The 22,003-nt window shown below is 43.4% G+C and overlaps 1 protein-coding gene across 1 annotated transcript; it reads left to right on the forward strand.

Moving 5' to 3' along the window:
- The first annotated feature begins 2,193 nt into the window (after positions 1–2,193).
- On the forward strand, positions 2,194–21,499 carry ppp1r14d (protein phosphatase 1 regulatory inhibitor subunit 14D). Its single transcript, XM_023994651.2, has 4 exons — positions 2,194–2,594; positions 20,281–20,361; positions 20,837–20,869; positions 21,069–21,499. The coding sequence occupies exons 1-4, from the start codon at positions 2,406–2,408 to the stop codon at positions 21,135–21,137; spliced, it is 372 nt and encodes a 123-aa protein (XP_023850419.1). The 5' UTR covers positions 2,194–2,405; the 3' UTR covers positions 21,138–21,499.
- The last annotated feature ends 504 nt before the right edge of the window (positions 21,500–22,003 follow it).

Genomic DNA, 22,003 nt, shown 5'->3' on the forward strand with positions numbered 1-22,003 from the left:
GAGTGCGCTGACCCTGGTGCTGACCCTGGTGCTGGAGGGGGTACACAGCGGGAGGTTGAATGTTTGAAGGGGTACGGGACTACAAAAGGTTTGGGAACCACTGATATAAAGAATCTGTGGCAAGACATCAGTTGATTTACAATTGATCATATTTATGAAGATTTTATCCTATTATGGAGAGATGATGTAATACTTGGATTCTTTACCTACGATATAAATAATTTGAAACAATTTCATGTAATTCATTATTTTGGCCAAATTTCGTATTCACAAATGTAAATTTACAAACAATACACCCATTTTTCTTACCTAACAAAATAAAATGTAAAACCGAAGATGTGAACAAGGTGTGAATGGAAGTATACTTAATATTTATAATAAGCTAGTAAGAATACTTTGACTTTATTACAAATTTTGCTATGATAACATTATATTTCAGTCAAAATGTTCTCACTTTTACCAAATGCTATCTGTTTATATCCACAAGATGGCAGTGTCAGACAGAAGATTATCCAGATCATCTGAATGATCAGTTTCTTGTGTGTGTTCTGAAATATTGTTGTCAGAATGTCAATGACTCATGGGCCCCTACTGTCTTATTCCTCTTTACATGAAGCTGATGCTGCATAGTGACTCCTGTACTGAGTCATTGCTGCTGCCTGAAACAAGTAATGTGAAAGTCAATAACCTTTTAAGACACATGAACACATGCACACTTTATGTTTGTTATTGGCAAAGTGTTATGAGTAACTCACCGTTATATCCACACGTCTAGTAAACCAGTAAAAACACAAGAGCAGCAGGTGTACATACTACCTCAACTAACCAGTGCCCCCACACATTGACTCTGTACCGGTACCCTGTATATATTGTTATTTTTTACTGCTGCTCTTTAATTAGTTGTTACTTTTATCTCTTATTCTTATCTATATCTTTTTTTAAACTGCACTGTTGGTTAGGGGCTCGTAAGTAAGCATTTCACTGTAAGGTCTACACCTGTTGTATTCGGCGCATGTGACTAATAAAATTTGATTTGACTTAACTCCTTTACTAGCTCATACTGGCTTACACACTAGTTGCAGTATAAAGAGAACCAATCAAGAGCCAAGTTCATGTGAGATTCAGCACTTATTTGAGGTGTGTCTAAAATGAGTTGACGGCCAGCCTTGGTCCCCTGATCCATTGGTCCCTAGCCCCAGTCCCCTTTCAGCCAGCCTGGCAATGCAGAACCAGGTTGCAGTGGATGTGATGAATGAATTTGTTTGCCTGGATAGGTGAGCTGCCAGAGGAGCTCAATAATTCAGTGTTTGTAACAGACTGTGCATCAGCAAGTGAACACATAACGCTACGGCTGATTGATACACTGCCAAAACAAAAAGCAGCATCTCATTGTTAATATTGTAATAGGATCTATGGAAACTCTACGGTGTACCCTTGTTAGCCCTCTAGTCTCAATTGTACTAGTTTGGCACAGAAAGGACAACTACGTAGTTTTGATCTTGACTAATTTAGTTGCTGGTGATATTTGACCTTGTCAAATGAAATGGGTTAGTTCAGAGCCTTATCACTGGGTTTTGGGTTTTACCCTCTGAGTGATCATTAATAGCATTTACCGGCCCTCTATTTCTTTCATCCATCATTGATGGAGGTGTAACTGAGGATGCCAATTTGGCTTCAAGGCTGATTAAACGTACATCTGATAATAGCTGTTATAAATGACATGGAGGGGAGCTAATGAACACTGGATGAAGTCTGGATCACCTGTCTGGGAGACGCAGGTATTGTGAAAAGTGTGGATAAACAGGGGCCCATAGTTTGAACACATGCTGTGATGTAGAGATGATAAACCACAGAGTAATACAGTCACTTCCTGATTAGGACACATGGGGAAATTTGAAACCAAAAATCATTTGTTAGAATTTGGGTCTATAATTAATTTCTGGAATACAAAATTATGAAAATAGAATTATTGCTAACAGCTGCCATACTCCTAGCTTTGGTTCCCCCCTCAACCCTTAGTCTTTATCGCTCTGTAATTGACCTATGCTCTCCCACTTGAGAGAGAAGGATAGCAAACACACCCAGACACACACCTACTGAGACACACACACACACACAGAGGAGTATTTCATTACCATCCTCCACAGGCAGCGAGCTTGCAAGGTAGGGTGTGAGGGAGGGAGAGAGAGGGAAGGAGAGAACTAGAGAGAGAGAGACGAGCAGACAGAGATAGACAGAGCAAGCAAGCAAGATAGATAGGTAGGAGAGCTAGAGCAAGAGAAGAAGAAAAAGAGCGAGCACACAAGACAGCGAAGAGAGAGGGTGGGAGTGAGAGCACCAGAGACAGAGGGAGAGATAGAACGAGAGAGACGGCTCTGTGTTTCCTCAGCTGTTTTCCCGAGGCCATGGCAGGCATGGCGTCGGAGCCAGGCACCCAGTCCAGGGTGATGTTCCAGTCTGCAGACAAAACAGAGGAGCCTCCACATCGCAAACTGGGCAAGCTGACCGTCAAATACAACCGCAAGGACCTGCAGAGGAGGCTGGATATCGAGGAGTGGATCGACAATCAGCTGCACCTGCTCTTTGACTGTGAGGTAGGTCGTGCAAGGCTGCTACAGGCACAGTTAGCTAGGTCCCAGGGGCTGTATGGGTAGAGCGCAGGGGAGGTACGGAGCAGCACAGGTGCCTGAGGAGGGTTACACAACATGTGAAGAAAAAAGAGAGGGAGAGTGGAGTGTCTGAACAGAGGTGTGGCTGTGTGTGCATTGATCTAGGTTTCATTTACTGGCAGCAAATTATTTTCCCACACTGCTTTGGTGTTAAGCACAGAATATAGAGCTCTGATTGGTAGTTTTCTTGGGGGTTGTGTAACAAACTAGTGATAAGATACGCATTATATTACCATCATATTAGGATGATTATACATCATATTAAATGATTGTATACCCTTTCCTGATCGCTGAATGGACATACATACAGCATTCAAGAGATAACCAAACATTATGTAACATAAATATAGTCATTGGCTGATACAATCACCCTTTTCCTTATTAATGAACACTACACAGACAGTACTATTGTGGCAGCAGCCTCTGTCCTCAGAAGATGAGCATCAACCCCCCTGTGACATGGGTTCAGACAGGGAGGCAAATCCCTGTTGCCTCTGGCCAGTTTGCTATCAGAACACATCTAAGAACTTGAGGTTTACAGCCTAGATCTTGACAGGGAGGCTGCCTATATAACTACTTAAGGCCAGAACTGCACACCACAAACGGAGACACTGTGCATTTGCATAATTGATTTAATAGATTATGACTGGGAGCCCTGTGTGGAGATCGTAGGACCCCCGTGTCATAACTGCACTGCTATTCGGAGGCTGCAACAATTTGCTGGGAATGCCATGGCAACAGAAGTCTGGCTCCCACATGAAGAGGAATGGCACAGCGGAGTCAGAGGGATGTCTTCAGGAGCATGGGCGTCCACCTGATGGTGGAAAAAGTACTAAATCATCATACTTGAGTAAAAGTAAAGATACCTTTAATAGAAAATTAGTCAAGTAAAAGTGAAAATCACCAGGTAAAATACAACTTGAGTAAAAGTCTGGAAGTATCTGGTTTTAAATGTGCTAAGTACAGTGGTAGAAAAAGTTCTCAATTGTCATATATTAAATTACAGATATTAAAGGCCCAGTGCAGTCAAAACGTGATATTCATGTGTTTTAGAAATATTTCCACAATATGAGGTTGGAATAATACTGTGAAATTGTGAAAATTATGATTATGCCCTTTTTGTGTAAAAGCTGTTTGAAAAGACCACCTGAAATGTCAACCTATTTTGGTGGGACTTCACCAGGTGGTAAATTAGTTAATTCGTTTCAAACCTCTCTGCCAATGACAGGTAGTTTTCAGTTTTCCCCTCCCCACTCAGACCACTCTCAGACCATCCTAGTTAAATTCTGGCTTGAGAAATTACTCTTTGCTAAGAAGCTATTTTTGTTTATTTTGGAGCATTTTAATTTAAAACAATCACAGGAAGGTACCTAACTGTTGTCCAGAAATGATTTGATATTGAGATAAAAAAAATGGCTGCATTGGACCTTTAAGCCAGCCAGACAGGACAAATGTATATATTTTTAGGAACAGACAGTGGCACACTCCAACACCGAGACATAATTTAGAAATGCAGTATTTGTGTTTAGTGAGTCCGCCATATCAGAGGCAGTAGGGATGACAACGTGTTATATTGATAGGGGGGTGAATTTGACCATATTTCTGTCCTGCCTAAGCATTCAAAAGTATTTTTGGGTGTCATGGAAAATGTATGGGAGTAAAAAGTACATATTTTCTTTAGGAATGTAATGGAGTAAAAGTAAAAGTTGTCAATTTAAATAGTAAAGTACAGATACCCACAAAAAACGACTTAAGTTGTACTTTAAAATATTTTTACTTAAGTACTTTGCACCACTGTAACAGCCTCTGTTTGAAGCTGGATTGGGGTAGGTGGGGGTGGAGGAGGGTGATGTTTCTCATTTTACTGTCCTGATTGAGGAGAAACTGGAGGAGAAACTTGGGCTGGGGCAGTGAGTGACCACAGATGGTCTGAGTGCCTCCAACCAAAACATTCTCCTCCACTAACAAAAAATAATTCTGCATATGGCTTACTGACACTTCAGGGCATGAGAGAGCATCACATGTGAGTGGTGTCCTTATGAAAGTTTTAGTTCCTGAGAATAGCTATATGTAGGGCTAAGAGTTTTTCCTGACCATACTACTTGACCTGGAGTCTAGCTCGGGCACAGAGTTTTTCCTGGTCAGGTCATGTGGTCTGGAAAAACTCAGGGTCCTAGCTATAAAATTGAGATAAGAGGAGGGGAGTCACGGTAATGTAGTGACCTGGTGAGTTTATGATGAGGTCTAAATGAACACTGACAGCAGCATATCCTCAGTAGCAACACATTTCCAAATAAATGCATCGAAAGTGTATAGTTAGAGGGCAGCGACTGTGGCCTGTGGGCCAGGGCATCAGGTTCAACAAGATCCCATTCAACACATCATTCAATATACTACCCACCACTGCGACCTGTGTGCTACCCATCACTTGCTCCAGGTTATCTATAAGTCTTTGCTAGGTATAGCTCCGCCTTATCTCAGCTCACTGGTCACCATAGCAACACCATAGCAGCAGGCGCTCCAGCAGGTATATTTCACTGGTCACCCCCAAAGGTCAACACCTCATTTGGCCGCCTTTCCTTACAGTTCTCTGCTGCCAATGACTGGAACAAATTGCAAAAATCACTGAAGTTGGAGATTTATATCTCCCTCACTAACTTTAAGCGTCAGCTGTCAGAGCAGCTTACCGATCGCTGCAGCTGTACACAGCCCATCTGTAAATAGCCCATCCAACCAACTACCTACCTCATCCCCATATTTGTTTTGGTTTTTCTGCTCTTTTGCACACCAGTATTTCTGTTTGCACATCCTCATCTGCACATATATCACTCCAGTGTAAATTGCTCAATTGTAATTACTTCGCCACTATTGGCCTATTTATTGCCTTACCTCCTTACTTCATTTGCACACACTGTATACAGATTTTTCTATTGTGTTATTGACTGTACGTTTGTTTACCCCATGTGTAACTCTGTGTTGTTGTTTTTGTCGCACTGCTTTGCTTTATCTTGGCCAGGTCGCAGTTGTAAATGAGAACTTGTTCTCAACTGGCCTACCTGGTTAAATAAAGGTGAAATAAAATACATTTTAAAACACTGATATGGGAGGGAGAGACATTTATTACAGCCAGTCTGCACAGGAGGTTGGTGGCACCTTAATTGGGGAGGACTGGCTCATGGTAATGGCTGGAGTGGAATAGGTGGAATGGTATCAAATAGATCAAACACGTGGTTTCCGTGTTTGATGCCATTCCATTTGTTCCGTTCCAGCCATTATTGTGAGCCGTGCATTATTCCAGCCTCCACTGCCATTCTGGTGGCAGACACCCAGAGTCTCCACCAGATCTGGCCAGTAGAGAGCCCATGCATGTGAGCTAAGCCTGGGTGATTTTAATAAAACCCCTGTAATTGCGTTTGGCATTTTGTAAGGTTTCCATTAGCCTTATTCCTAAATATATATATATTATATTTGAGAGTCTTCAAAGTAGCCAACCTTTGCCTTGATGACAGCTTTGCACACCCTTGGCATTCTTTCAACCAGCTTCATGAGGAATGCATTTCAATTAACAGGTGTTCCTTGTTCTTTGTTTCTGGCCATTTTGAGCCTGTAATCGAACCCACAAATGCTGATGCTCCAGATACTCAACCAGTCTAAAGAAGGCCAGTTTTATTGCTTCTTTAAACAGGACAACAGTTTTCAGCTCTGCTAACATAATTGCAAAAGAGTTTTCTAATGATCAATTAGCCTTTTAAAATGAACAACTTGGAATAGCTAACACAATGTGCCATTGGAACACAGGAGTGATGGTTGCTGATAATGGGCCTCTGTACGCCTATGTAGATATTCCATAAAAGAAATCAGCCATTTCCAGCTGCAATAGTCATTTACAACATTAACAATGTCTACACTGTATTTCTGATCAATTTGATGTTATTTTATGGATAAAAAAATAGCTTTTCTTTCAAAAACAAGGACATTTTTAAGTGATCCCAAACTTTTGAACGGTAGTATATATATATACACAAAGATCCCTGAAATGCGTCATGGTATACTGTTGTGGAATCTCTATGAAGTCAGTCTTGCTATTTATAATTTTCATGCCAATGTATAGAGTTATTCTTATTATTATCATAAGTATCACGTACAGCAGATGTTTTGAACATATAATCAGTACAAGACTAATGTTATTAGGTTTAACTGTTTGAGTTCCAGACTGTGCTAATTAGTCTGGGGGAATCCCTGAGAGAGAAGGCCCTTCATGACGGAGGGATGGGATCCCTGCATGATTGATGAGATGATAACAGACAGTAGCAGTAACAGTACCTCGACAGTACTCCTTTGTTATTGTAGTTATGGGGCCTGCCATATGAAACAGACCTGTTGTCTGGTAGATACAGTCTTTGTGGGTTTCTATTTCAATTGTAGCACAGCCCTGTATGGATAAAACAACATTTAAACAGTATGACTAGGGCCAGCAAGGTTTCCTGGGCAGGTCACGCAGTCAGAAAAAAACTCATGGCCCTAAGTATGTCCTACCTCTATGAGGATTTAAGGAGCTATTGTTTTCATGTCGGATTTCAGTGGTGTCTTGACAAACTCCAGTCTATCTGAGGTGAATTAGTTGTTTGGTAGACACCACCGACTGGTGTGGCCCGGGGGAGACATGGTTGGTCCATGTGCTTTGGCTAATGGCATTAATTTCGCATGAACTCAGGGGAAGGCAGGTTTCGCTGTGGTTGGGTACTCTGACTCTTCCGTGTAGAAGCATTTACTGTCAGCCCCCTGTATCATTACAGAGTTATTTAGAGACATCTCTAATGTATACAAGTAGCCAGCTGGTTGGGTCTGAGTGGCAGTGGCACTGAACCATATTGCTGACTTCACACCTTTAAAATATATATATATAAATACACTGCTCAAAAAAATAAAGGGAACACTTAAACAACACAATGTAACTCCAAGTCAATCACACTTCTATGAAATCAAACTGTCCACTTAGGAAGCAACACTGATTGACAATAMATTTCACATGCTGTTGTGCAAATGGAATAGACAAAAGGTGGAAATTATAGTACAGCTGTGCAAATATAGCATGACACCTTTCTTTCCCTAAAAAGGGTGATTCTGCAGGTGGTGACCACAGTCCATTACTTCTCATGTTCCTGGATGCTTCCTCGGCTGATGTTTTTGGTCACTTTTTGAATGCCTGGCGGTGCTCTCCACCTAGTAGCATGAGACCCTGGCCTACAAGCCCACACTATGTGTGCTTCAGTGTAGCTGCAGTTCATCCTGTGAGGCCACCATCAATAGCGAGCTGTCGCGCAAAAAGGTTTGCTGCTGCGTTCGTGTTCAGCGTTAGTGTCAGCCTTAGCATGACGAGTCGCTTCCTTTCGTCTAGAGAACTTATACGGCGCCAGCTGACTAGTATGCGTGGATGAGGCGTAGGAGGCGCAAATACAGGACAAGTCGAGCGACCTTCTGTTGCTACCCGTCCACACCGTCTCTCTCCTTTTGTACCTTGCTTCCGCCTTTTGTGGCAAGGAGGCTAGCATCTTCCAGAGCCCCTGCATGGATCGGTCACGTCTCAGCGTCTTCTCATAGTGCGCGCATGTCGTCTCCAGTCTTCGGAACCTTACGGTGTCACAACTATCTACAACTCCATGAGGGTGGTATGAGGGCCCGACGTCCAAGGTGGGGGGTTGTGGCCTTACAGCCAGCTACCGTGCAGGACGCTTGGCTGCATCCCATTCTGTCCAGACGATACACCATGGATTCGGCAAGCTCGTCGCCCACTCTTGCCGCTGCATTTGTTTGGCGACACCACGTGTCGCTCATCGTTCGACAGAGGTCTGGCTGTGGCTTGAAAGTCGGAGTTTACCATCGTGAGGGCACCGGATCAGTACACGATGTGGAACGAGAACGTGAACGACGTGTCCGCCAGGACGCCGGAGATGGGTAGAATGTATTCCACTGCTAAGCGATGCAACATCCATCAGCATGAACTGTGTTGGCACAGTGCGGTCCAATCCATGGGGTGTGGGGTGGCATTCTTTGTGGGGCCGCACAGCCCTCCATGTGCTCGCCAGAGGTAGCCTGACTGCCATTAGGTACCGAGATGAGATCTCAGACCCCTTGTGAGACCATATGCTGACATATGCACATTTGTGGCCTGCTGGAGGTCATTTTGCAGGGCTCTGGCAGTGCACCTCCTTGCACAAAGGCGGAGGTAGCGGTCCTGCTGCTGGGTTGGTGCCCTCCTACGGCTCCTCCACGTCTCCTGATGTACTGGCCTGTCTCCTGGTAGCGCCTCCATGCTCTGGACACTACGCTGACAGACACAGCAAACCTTTTTGCCACAGCTCGCATTGATGTGCCATCCTGGATGACTGCACACTGACCTAGCCACTTGTGTGGGTTGTAGACTCCGTCTCATGCTACCACTAGGTGAGAAGCACCGCCAGCCTTCAAAAGTGACCAAAACATCAGCCAGGAAGCATAGGAACTGAGAAGTTGTCTGTGGTCACCACCTGCAGAATCACTCTTTTTTGGGGGTGTCTTGCTAATTGCCTATAATTTCCACCTTTTGTCTATTCCATTTGCACAACAGCATGTGAAATTTATTGTCAATCAGTGTTGCTTCCTAAGTGGACAGTTTGATTTCATAGAAGTGTGATTGACTTGGAGTTACATTGTGTTGTTTAAGTGTTCCCTTTATTTTTTTGAGCAGTGTATATATATATATTTTTTTTTAACTTTGTTTATTGGATTTTCAACACCAGCATTTACAAAATAATTGCACTTGTAAGTTATTTGGTAGTAATATAAAACAACAAATCAAAGACAACAATACAGCAAAACAAAGAGTGAGACAGAAATATAACAACACAAAAAACTAAGACAAAAATATATATATTTTGATACAGTTGTTACAGGACAACTGGCACAGATAATACAGTCCTCCTTAACATCCCAGATACCGTGTATACACATACTAGGCCTCTTACATCACCGATTTATAAATATACATCACTCTGGAACTGCAGGGAAATGTAGTCATTTAACATATGAAAAAGGGAGCCCACATTGCATAGAATTTGTCTATAGATCCATTGAGTGTGTGTTTTTCCAACTTTATGCAATTCAAAACGGATTTAATCCAAACTGCATGAGAAGGGGGTACAGAGGATTTCCATCTAAGTAAAATGAATTGTCTTGTTAACAAAGTGACAAAGACAATTACATCCTTATTCATTTTGGTCAGTTGTAATGTGGGTAAGGAAACCACAAATAATGCAATAAGAGGGTCTGGTTCGTTCTGTGTGCCGCTTAATTCTGAAAGTGTATTAAAGATGTCTTTCCAGAAACCAACAAGAGATGGGCAACACCAAAACATGTGTACATGATTAGCAGGAGACTGGTTACATCGTACACAATTAGGCTTCACAACCTTGTAAATTTTGGATAATCTTGCTTTGGTCCAGTGAGCCCTATGAATGAGTTTGCATTGAATGAGACCGTGCCGAGCACAAATAGAAGAGGTATGTACCCTTTTGAGTGCCCCTTCCCATAGTTCATCAGATATTTCCTCACCCAGTTCCTCCTCCCATGAGGATTTAATATTGTTGACTATAGATTATTGACAAGGTGTCTTTCAGAGTAGGAAGTGGGATAAGAAATGTGTCAAACTGTGTTTCACCAGGAAGTGTGGGGAATCGGGGATCTTTGCTATGGACCCAACTCCGGATTTGTAAGAACCTAAAGAAATTATGTCTGGGGTGACCACATTTAGCTGATAATTGTTCAAACGTACTAAATGTATTGTTAATATAAAGATCTCTAAATCTTTTAATACCGAGACTAGACCATGTTGAGAAAGCACCATCAACCATAGATGGGGGGAAAAGCTGGGTTTGAGGCTACCGGAGCGAAATAAGAGGTTGTCTGAAACCCAAAGTGGTGTCTAAATTGATTCCAGATCTTCAATGTTGTTTTGACATGTGTTTTGGGTGAAGGAGGAGTAAGGGCCTGTAACGGAGGAGTGAGGGAAGACAATGATGCCGGTATAAATGAGGCAGCCTCCATCTCTAGCCAAATTGGGGGTGGGAGTATCTCTCTGCTCTGCAACCTGTACTGAATGATCCTAAGGTTAATAGATAATAATAGAATCAATAATAGAATCTGGAACCCGGTAGCGCTAGACCGCCGTCTGGTTTGGGCCTCTGCAAAAGCTGTTTTCGTATCCTAGGGGGCTTTTTGTCCCATATAAAAGGAAGAATTAGGCCGTCGATCTTTTTGAAAAACGTTTTGGGAAGAAAAATCGGTAGGCACTTATAGAGATATAAGAATTTAGGGAGAGTATTCATTTTAATATAATTACTTATTGCGACTAAGGAGAGGTGTAGCAAAGACCAGCGTTCCAAATCACCCTTAGTACGGGTTAAAAGAGGAGCAAAGTTGGCCTGATGAAGGTTTTCAAATCTTATTGTGACGTGCAGCCCGATATAAATAAAACTACTGTGAGCAATTTTAAATAGCAAGTTATGTAAAGGGACATTTTTGGCGGCCACATTGTGCTGCATCAATTCGCTTTTACTGAGATTCAGTTTATACCCTGATAAGTGACTGAAGGATGTGAAAGTGGCAAGGGCAGCAAGAACAGAAACAGAACGGTCGGATGTGTATAATAATAAATAATCTGCATATAAAGACAGTTTGTGTTCGTGTCCGTATCTGACTATACCTATACCTATACCTACTGCAAGGGGTTCTATGGCGAGGGCAAACAGTAAGGGACATAAATGGCAACCCTGGCGTGTCAATCGTTGCAAAGGGAAGCAATCTGATTGAGAGTTATTAGTCCTGACAGAGGCTTGAGGGGATGAGTACAGAAGTCTTATCCAAGTAATGAATTTGGTGCAAAAAAGGTATTTCCATTCCACCCGGTCAAAGGCTTTCTCTGCATCCAGGGATTTAATGGCTTCAAAGGCATTGGTGACAGAGGGATTATATATAATATTAAATAATCATTGAAGAATGAGTGTCTATTTTTAATAAATCCTGTTTGATCCAGAGAGATAATTGATGGGAGGACTGTTTCCAGAAGTTGGCTAGAATTTTGTAGTCGACATTTATCAGGCAAATTGGATGGTATATGATACACAGTCAAGAGGGTATTTGTTTTTATAAAGAAAAGACAAATGGTTGCCTGAGTGAGAGTCTGTGGGAGAGCAGCATTTACAAATGCTTCTTTGTACATTTCAATTAGAATAGGGGCTATTTTGGAGAGAAGCTTTTTTATAAAACTCTGCAGAGTAGCCGTCAGGCCCTGAGCTTCTCCCGGATTGAAGGGATTTGACAGCATTAGACAATTCTTCAACAGTGATCGGCTGCTCTAATTTTTTTAAACCAAATCCCGGCTGACAGAAGAGACAGCAAGTGAATGGAAGATATCATCCAATTCCAACATATCCACTTTACTTTCAGAAGTATATAAAGACTGGTACAATCTCTTGAACTCATCACTGATCCCCCTAGGATCTAATGATATACCAGACGATTTACCAATTTTAGGAATCTGGTGTGATGATGATAGTTGGCGTAACTTGTGAGCTAATAATTTACTGGCTTTATCTCCTTGTTCGTAGTGTTCCTAGACTTGACAAGCAGTTCAGTAACCTGGTCTATTAAAAATGTGTCAAATTCTGCTTGCAAAGTTAAATGCTCCTTATAAATATCTGAAGATGGTGAAACGGCATAAATGTAATCTAATTGGGCAATACAGCGTGTTTGTTCTCATGTGCGGTGTAGGAAATAATTTCACCTCTGATATAAGCTTTCAAAGATTCCCAGAGAGTAGACGCAGAGATGTTTTGGGTTCTATTTGTACTCATGAAAAAGTACATTTGACCCAAAACAAAATTGACAGTGTTCATTACTGAGCAGTTGAGTATTTAGCCGCCAAGGCGGTCGCAGGTTGTCAACGGTTTGAAAGACCACTTCCATAGTAACAGGGGCGTGGTCAGATACATTGGATTATATGAACATGAAGACATGGAATGGAGAAGTCTGTTATCTACAAGGAAGTAGTCTATGCATGTAAAAGTGTGGTGAACCGATGAGAAAAAAAGAGTATGCTTTTCCAAATGGATTAAACATTCTCCAAAGGTCTGAAACTGGTATTCAGACATAAAGGTTCGGACAACTCTAGCTGATGTTGACAAGGTAATAGGTTTAGTGGAGGATTGATCCAAATGTGCGTCTAACCAACAGTTAAAGTCACCACCTAAGATCAACATATGGGAGGGCATATCGGGAGTGTAGACAAAACCGGTTTAAAGAAATCACCATTGTCCCAACAAGGAGCACAAATATTAACAAGAAGTACATTCGTATTGAGCAGCCTACCACTGACAATTATGTATCTACCATGTGGATCTGCGATCACATTAGAACATGTAAAAGGTACCGATCTGTGAAGTAAAATAGCCACCCCTCTTGCCTTATTCTGAAATGAGTAATGGAACATCTGACCCACCCATCTGCACCTAAGACTTGACTGTTGTGATACCTTCAGATTAGTTTCTTGGGGAAAGATGATGTGAGCTTTCAGCTAATGAAGGTGGTGTAGCACCTTACTACGTTTAACTGGGTTATTGATGCCCCTGCAATTCCAAGTAAGAAAATTAAAACCATTCCCTCCAGCTGGATGGGCTACACTAGGCATGTCTTAAGAGAGAGAGGACGTGTAAAGGACAAGGTACAATGTAAACTAAAGATCGTAGTTTACCCTAAAAGCGCAAATTTTAAAAACAAAGACAAGCGACGAAGCGCAAAAAAACATTAAAAACTATGTACAAATAAAGAGGGAAAAACCCCTTCCCTCACAACCTCCCTTGCCGAAGTATCTCCCCAACTGAGATGCAAGCAAAACCCTAAATACAAAAAATGTTTAGAGCAAAGCATGATAACTCTTACTCTGTGCTACCTGAGATGTGTGACCATTTAACCAGAGTAAACCAAACATGCATAGATTGGTCCCCAGTAGAGTCTAAGGAAAACTAACCTTGGTTAAGAGAGGTTTAAGAGCAATAAAAGTGGTAAAACTGCAACTGAACCATGAAAACAGCCAGACATTGGCAATAGATTTAAAAAAAAATTGATCAAGGCTTAGATCAAAATAGAATAGTAATGATACAAATTAAAAGCAATAATGTGAGTGAAATAAAGAATATATATATGCATACTGTCACGACTCCGACCGAGGCAGGCTCTCCTTCCCGTTCGGGTGGCGCTCGGCGGTCGTCGTCACCGGCCTATTAGCTGCCACTGATCTTTTTCCTCCCCCTCCTTATGTGTTCATTGGTTACACCTGTTTTGTGTTTGTTCGTAATTAGTTGGGCTTTATCTGTCAGCCGGCCCGCCCGTTTCTTTGTGCGGGATTGTTTTATTGTAAGCTTGGTGTTTGTTAGTCTGATCGTTACGTGTTTGTGTTAGTGTGCATTTTCTGAACTGTTTTCGTTCCCCGTGTCTGGGGCAGTTTATTGGGAGCACCCAGTGTCAAGTGGGGTGGCCGTTGTTTGTCAGTGGTTCATTAAATGAACGTGATCATTGTATCCTCTGTCTTCCTGCGCCTGACTTCGCACTCCGACACCCAGTCCTTACACATATCTGCATTGTATCACATTATAGTGGGGAGTCAACTGTATACTCACCAACATGGGTTGGAAATGAAAATAAAAAAAAAGAACGACATTCAAGTGTCAATGAACTCAGCAAAGTTGGCTTCGCTTGCCAACCAGTCTGCCAGCCGGCCTGCTAACTAGCCTGCTAACAAGACCAGCTAACCAACCATTTGTTCCACACCATGCGGTACAACAGCCGCTTTCACATTCTTGTTGATGAAATCGGTTGCTTGAATCTGTGCGTGGAGCCGTCGTGTAAGTCAGACTCAGAACTGCAGGGTAGATGAGGCCAAACTTCACGCCCGGGCAGGCGCGCAGCTGGCGCTTCACAGCTCCGAAGCTAGCCCGCTTCTTAGCCACAGCCGTGGTGTAGTCCGCAAATATCGATACTCTTTTACCCTTGTAGAGGAGAGGAGATGCTTCTCCCGATCTCCACAGTATGTCATTGCAGACGTGAAAGAAGTGCACCCTGATGACAAATGGTTACTGGGGTTCTCCATCCCGGGGTCGGCTACGCAGGGTGCGGTGGGCCCAGTCTAGCAGCGGCTTCTCCTCCAGGCCCAGCAGCTCCTGAAGCAGCTGGGCCATGAACTCCGTGGGTCTTGGGACCTCCATTTCCTCCGGTATTCCCAGAAGATGAATGTTGCTCCTCCGCATTCTACTTTCCATATCTTCGCATCTATTGTCAAGGTATGCCACCCTAGTTTTTAATGAGCCAACGTTAGCCTCGCTAATGCAAGTGCTGTGGTCTGTAGCACCGCGCTCCAGCTCCAATAAGGCAGCTCCGTAGGCGTCAAGCTTTTTCTGTATACTCTCTATAGATTTTTTCAGCTCGTATTTGACCATTGATATCTCTGACCTGAGATTGGTAGAGAGAGTAAATTTTGAGGCTGCCCATCACGGATTGTAGCAGCTCCACTAATAACACTCCAACTAATAACACTGACTGGTTTAGGTAACCTAGTAGGACTGCCCATCCATGATATCGAAAGTATTGTTTTAAACATGGTATGAGGCTATACCGTGTTGGTTAACATTTACAATGTTTACAAACATTGAAAAAAAACTAGCTTATATTTAGGGTTCTCATGGAGTGTGACAGTAGAACTTAGCTCATGAGGCATTTATAAGTTATATTCTAAAAGAATCAATGGATATATACAGTACCAGTCAAAAGTTTGAATACACCTACTCATTCCAGGGTTTTTCTTTATTTTTTACTATTTTCTACATTGTAGAATAGTGAAGACATCAAAACTATGAAATAACACATATTGAATCACGTCGTAATCAAAAACGTGTAAAACAAATCCAAAAAAAATAAATAAAAAAAATCTAACAAATAGTACACAGGACTCTTAAATAATTTAAATGTGAATCACAGAAACAATGAGGAAAATATGGAAAAAATAAATAAATAATGAAATGTTAATTATATAAAGCAGCCCGTGTAATAATCTGCCAAAGAGTAGCCCCAATCGGCCCGAGCCCCAAGTAATATATTCGGGCCAGATAACTCTCACTGGAATCGGCTCGAGCCCCAAGTAATACATTTGGGCCAGATAACTCACACCAGAATCGGCCCGAGCTCAATCCCCGCATCCTAGCCATAAGTAACATGACGTCGGCCGAGTCTGCCTCTCAGCCGAGTGCCCTGACTCTCAGCCGGAATCGGCCCAGATCCACTGTGCTAGCTGGGTAGCGACTCCTGTGGCAGGCCAGACGCATGCACACTGACACGGTGTCACGCTCGTTGATGGAAGGATCGGACCAAGGTGCAGCGTGGTAGGCGTACATCTTTCTTTTATTGATGACACCGATAAAACATCAAATACAAAACGAAACGCTCAGTTCTGTAGGGCTGGAAAGCAAAAGTACAAAAACAAGATCCCACAAACTAAAGGTGGAAAAAAGTCTGCTTAAGTATGATCCCCAATCAGAGACAACGATAGACAGCTGCCTCTGATTGGGAACCATACCCGGCCAACAAAGAAATAGAAAGACTAGAATGTCCACCCAAATCACACCCTGACCTAACCAAATAGAGAAATAAAAAGGCGCTCTAAGGTCAAGGCGTGACAGTACCCCCCCCAAAGGTGCGGACTCCGGCCGCAAAACCTGACTCTATGGGGGAGGGTCCGGGTGGGCATCTAGCCTCGGTGGCGGCTCCGGTTCGGGACGTAGACCCCGCTCCGCTCGCTGAAATCCCTCGCTTCCGTGGAACTGGACCGTGGATCGTCGCCGGAGGAACCGGACTGTGATCGTCGCCAGAGGAACCGGACCGTGGATCGTCGCCGGATGCTCCGACCGTGGATCGTCGCCAGAGGCTCCGGACCGTAGATCGTCGCCGGGGACTCCGACCGCGATCGTCGCCGGAGACTCCGGACCGTAGATCGTCGCAGAAGGCTCCGGACTGGGAACTGTCGCTGGAGGCCCGACCACCGACCGTCGGTGGAGACTCCGGAACTGCCGACCGTCGCTGCTAGACTCCGGACCGCCGACCGTCGCTGGAACTCTGACCGCCGACCGTCGCTGGACGACTCTGGACCGCCGACCGTCGCTGGAGACTCTGCCGCCGACCGTCGCTGGAGACTCGGAACTGCCGACCGTCGCTGAGGAACTCTGGACTGAAGACCGTCGCTGGAGACTCAGGACTGCAGACCGTCGCTGGAGACTCAGGACTGCAGACCGTCGCTGGAGACTCCGGACCTTGGATCGTCTCTGGAGGCTCCGGGCCATGGATCGTCGCTGGAGGCTCCGGGCTATGGATCGTCGCTGGAGGCTCCGGGCCATGGATCGTCGCTGCAGGCTCGGGGCCATGGATCGTCGCTGGAGTCTCCGGGCCATGGATCGTCTCTGGAGGCTTCGGGCCATGGATCGTCACTGGAGGCTTCGGGCCATGGATTGTCACAGGAGGCTTCGGACTGCGGAGGCGCACTGGAGACCTGGTGCGTGGAGCCGGCACAGGGCGTACCAGGCTAGGGGAGACGCACTGGAGACCGGGTGCGTGGAGCAGGCACAGGGCGTACCCGGCTGGAGAGACGCACTGGAGGCCGGGTGCGTGGAGCTGGCACAGGATATATTGGGCCGTGGAGGCGCACTGGAGGTCTGGAGCGTAGAGCTGGCACAACCCGTCCTGGCTGGATGCTCACTTTAGCCCGGCAAGTACAGGGCGCTGGCACAGAGCGCACCGGGCTGTGAATGCGCACTGGAGATACAGTGCGTATCACCGCATAACATGGTGCCTGAACGGTCACACGCTCCTTAAAGCGAGTGCGGGGAGTTGGCTCTGGTCTGAAACCTGGCTCCGCCAACCACCCCGTGTGCTTCCTTCGTGGTCGCGAACCCCGGTGTCGTCGTTGTTCCTCCCTCGCTGCCTCCGTCTGCTCCCATGGAAGGCGATCCCTTCCGGCCTGGATCTCCTCCCACGTCCAGGATCCCTTACCGTCCAAGATATCCTCCCATGTCCAGGATGTCTGCTCCTCCTGGCCACGCTGCTTGGTCTGTTTGTGGTGGGATCTTCTGTCACGCTCGTTGATGGAAGGATCGGACCAAGGTGCAGCATGGTAGGCGTACATCTTTCTTTTATTGATGACACCGAAAAAACAACAAATACAAAACGAAACGCACAGTTCTGTAGGGCTGGAAAGCAACAGTACAAAAACAAGATCCCACAAACTAAAGGTGGAAAAAGGCTGCCTAAGTATGATCCCCAATCAGAGACAATGATAGACAGCTGCCTCTGATTGGGAACCATACCCGGCCAACAAAGAAATAGAAAAACTAGAATGCCCACCCAAATCACACCCTGACCTAACCAAATAGAGAAATAAAAAGGCTCTCTAAGGTCAAGGCGTGACACACGGTCACCAGGTGTACAGTGTTTCCTCTGACATACATTTTTTGGGGGGGTGAATGTGTATAATTTGTATGCATAAAATGTATAATAGTAATATTTAAAATTACTAAATCGGGTAATTTTGTATACATTTATTTAAATTTGAATCGGGCCGCTTCTGGGGGGATTCTGGTAGATGCCGGCAAAGTCGGCTGAATTCCGGTAGACTGAAAGGACCCGATGTACTTGGGACGATTCTGGGCAGTCATTCATTTTTCTTTCCAGGCCGAGTCCGACACCCAATTCCAGGCCGATTTCAATCAGTTCCGGTCCCCCGGAAGAGGGCTGCTTCTGGGCCAATTCCTCATTGCTAGCTGGGATCCCCAACCCTGTTCATCAGTGCCCAAAATCACTTGCCAGCTAGCTAGATTCCAACTTTGTGTTAGTAAATGAAGCTAGCAAGTAGTAATATGCTAAAAACAGTTACAGAGTTTAATGGCTGTGATACGAGAAAGCTGAGGATGGATCAACAACATCGTAGTTACTCCACAATACTAAACGAAGGAAGAATAAAACATATTCCAAAAACATTAATCCTGTTTGCAGCAAAGCACTGCTGCAAAGAATGGGCCAAGCTCAATTAACTTTTTGTCGTGAATACAATGTGTTATGTTTGGGGCAAATCCAATACCTTACTGAGTACCACTCTCCATATTTTCAAGCATAGTGGTGGCTGCATCATGTTATGGGTATGCTTGTAATCGGTAAGAACTGGGGAGTTTCTAAGGATAAAAAAGAAACAGAAAGGAGCTAAGCACAGGCAAAATCCTAGAGGAAACCCTGGTTCAGTCTGCTTTCCACCAGACACTTCACCTTTCAGCAGGACAATAACCTAAAACACAAGGCCAAATCTACACTGGAGTTGTTTTTTATTTTTTTTACCTTTATTTAACTTGTTTACCAAGAATGTTCCCGAGTGGCCAAGTTACAGTTTCAACTTAAATCTACTTGAAAGTCTATGACAAGACCTGATCAACAACCGACTTGACAGAGCTTGAATTATTTTTAAAATAGTAATTGGCAAATGTTGCACAATCCAGGTGTGGAAAGCTCTTAAAGAATTACCCAGAAAGACTCACAGCTATAATCACTGCCAAAGGTGCTTCTACAAAGTATTGACTCTGGGGTGTGAATAAGGTATTTCTGTTTTTCATTTTCAATACATTTGCAAAAATGTCTAAAAACATGTTTTTACTTTGTCATTATGGGGTATTTGTGTAGATGGTTGAGAAAACATATATATTTAATCAAGTTTGAATTCAGGCTGTAACACAACAAACTGTGGAATAAGTCAAGGGGTATAAATACTTTCTGAAGACACATTAGGCCTAGACTAATCTGCGCAGGACATTTGCCATGTAAAGGAATGAGCCCAGTATAAGGAAGCTGAAACTCTTGCAATCTTATATCATAAACATTTAAACCGGAGTGATTCTTACTTTATTGGTTGAGCAAAATGCCAGCTGGGTAAATCATCCATGAAATTAGATGGCGGATGCCTGTCCTTCGCCCCTGGTCTCTTGTTCTTGCCTGAATGCTTCTATCATCAATCTCATCATTGTTAGTAATATAATCATTATTATTTTTATACCACTATGTAAAACCAATGTAATAACATCCACAACTAAGTTGTAGTGTTGTTGACTATAGTCTTGTAGATCTACTTAGAATACATTGAAGACCTTTAAATGTGGAAAAATTACAATTTGACGTAATTTTAGGTTTCACGTAAATGATTGTTGTAGTGGTACATCATGCATGGCTTTTAAACGTGGTACTTGGAGACTCGTTCTCTTTAGTACCGTTAAGAATGAAATATGTTAAACTGGTTTGTAAACACTGTGGGATGGCAGAGAGCCCCAGTCATCTATGTCTGCATGGCTGGTAAAAAAACAATGTTCCACTGTCTGTCTGTGGTGGTATGGGTGTGTGTATGGGGCTCCAAAGATGTCCATTGTCTCTGACCAATTTTTTCCCCTCCCTCCCTCCCTCCCTCCCTCCCTCCCTCCCGTCTGTCTGTCTGTCTGTCCAGGAGGAGGAGATGCCAGAGTTAGAGATTGACATAGATGAGCTGCTGGAGCTGTCAGACGTGGAGCAGAGATCCAGACTGCAGGTTAGTACACTACAGACAGGTTGCCCTGGGAGGAGCTCAGCTCAGGCATCAACACAGTGTTGTCAGTTAGCCCCGCCCATCATTTACTCCAGAACACAGAGACATCCAATCTGACAAATCCAGAGTCATAGTTATCCAATATGAGATAAGATATTATTTCAGTAACTTGTTTCCGCATACATTTGTCTTGAGCCGTATAAAACAATCTCATTAAAAGAAAAACATAGACAGGGAAAACATACTGCAGACATTTTCCAGTCAAGAGGCCATTTTGTGGGTCACAGTATGAGCCAATACTTACACCTCAGCCATGCCCTTGTTTATACTTTACACATAAACCCAGGAATATTCAACAAAGTAGGGTAATTGCTTTACAAGCACTTGACCCCAGTTGGTGTGCTTGCACAATATTTGATGTGAAAGAGCAATGTCCACATCAGTTACTGAGGCCATGTTTGTTTCTGACCATTTACAGGAGTTACTGCAGGAATGTGGCAAGCCTAAAGAGGTGAGATACAACAAGCAATCATTATAGCCTTGGTCATGTACTCGAAAACGAAACAAAAGTCTGCTAAGTGTACATTTGTTCTCTACAAAGAAATAGTTGCAATTCAATGGTTCACTGCTCTTATACAGTCTCAGAAAGAGTTTTACAGTCAACTGCTTAAACAGGTAGCGTTATCTAGTTTCTTCTTCCTCCCCCTCAGGACTTTATTAATGGGCTGCTTTATCGGATTAAGGGCCTACGCAAAATGTCAGGACCCCTAAAGAAATAATGAGAGGTCAAATCAAGAATCAAGACAATGTAAAGCTCCCTCGCCATTACCTTGTATTCTGGATGTCTGTCTGTGCAGTTACATGTTGATGGGACCCTCTCTCTGCACATGTGGGTCAATGTTGGTCTGTAAAGAGAACAGTGGGTTTTGATTAGTGTTTTATATTACTTTGTTTTTGGACCGTTTTAACGTTTTGATTCCCCTCAATACAAATAATGCACCAGTAATTAAATGTATTGTCTATTACCCACATGGAAAGTTTTTGTGTAAGACTGTATATTTTTGTTTGCCTATTTATGTACATATATTTTTGTTCTGTTAACAGTGTTGTATGTCAATAAAACTTAACATTTTCAAGACAAGGCTTTGGATGTCTACCTATTGTATATGGCTGACTTGTCATTTTGTAGAAGGATAAAGCTAGTCAGTGTATAATAAATATCAAAACAGCATTGTTCTAAAAGCTACACGCTTCACATTGAAAACTCTATAAGAGACGAGAGGAAGAGATTGAATAGTCAATGGCAGCAGAAGTAGGGCAACGGGAATGGCAACCCCCACAGCCCTAAGGTAGTTTTGCTACATGATGGTACTGCCAACCTTTCCAATACTGTTTTCACCCATCAAAATATAATTCCACTCAACACCAGTGGATAAATCAGCATTATTGAGGGGTAATGTTACGTTTTAAGCACTCTAAAATCGCTCTAACAATTCTGCATGTTTGCACCTTAACACACCGATGTTTCTACACGTATTACACAGATATTCATGTTTTTTTTTGTTAATTTACATTACTCTCCCTCCTACGCATATGAAGTCATACATATTCTCATTCTCACTGTGAGTCTGAAATTCCTTTTTTT

This window comes from Salvelinus sp. IW2-2015, linkage group LG9 (genome assembly GCF_002910315.2).
Source record: "Salvelinus sp. IW2-2015 linkage group LG9, ASM291031v2, whole genome shotgun sequence".
NCBI classification, from domain to species: domain Eukaryota; kingdom Metazoa; phylum Chordata; class Actinopteri; order Salmoniformes; family Salmonidae; genus Salvelinus; species Salvelinus sp. IW2-2015.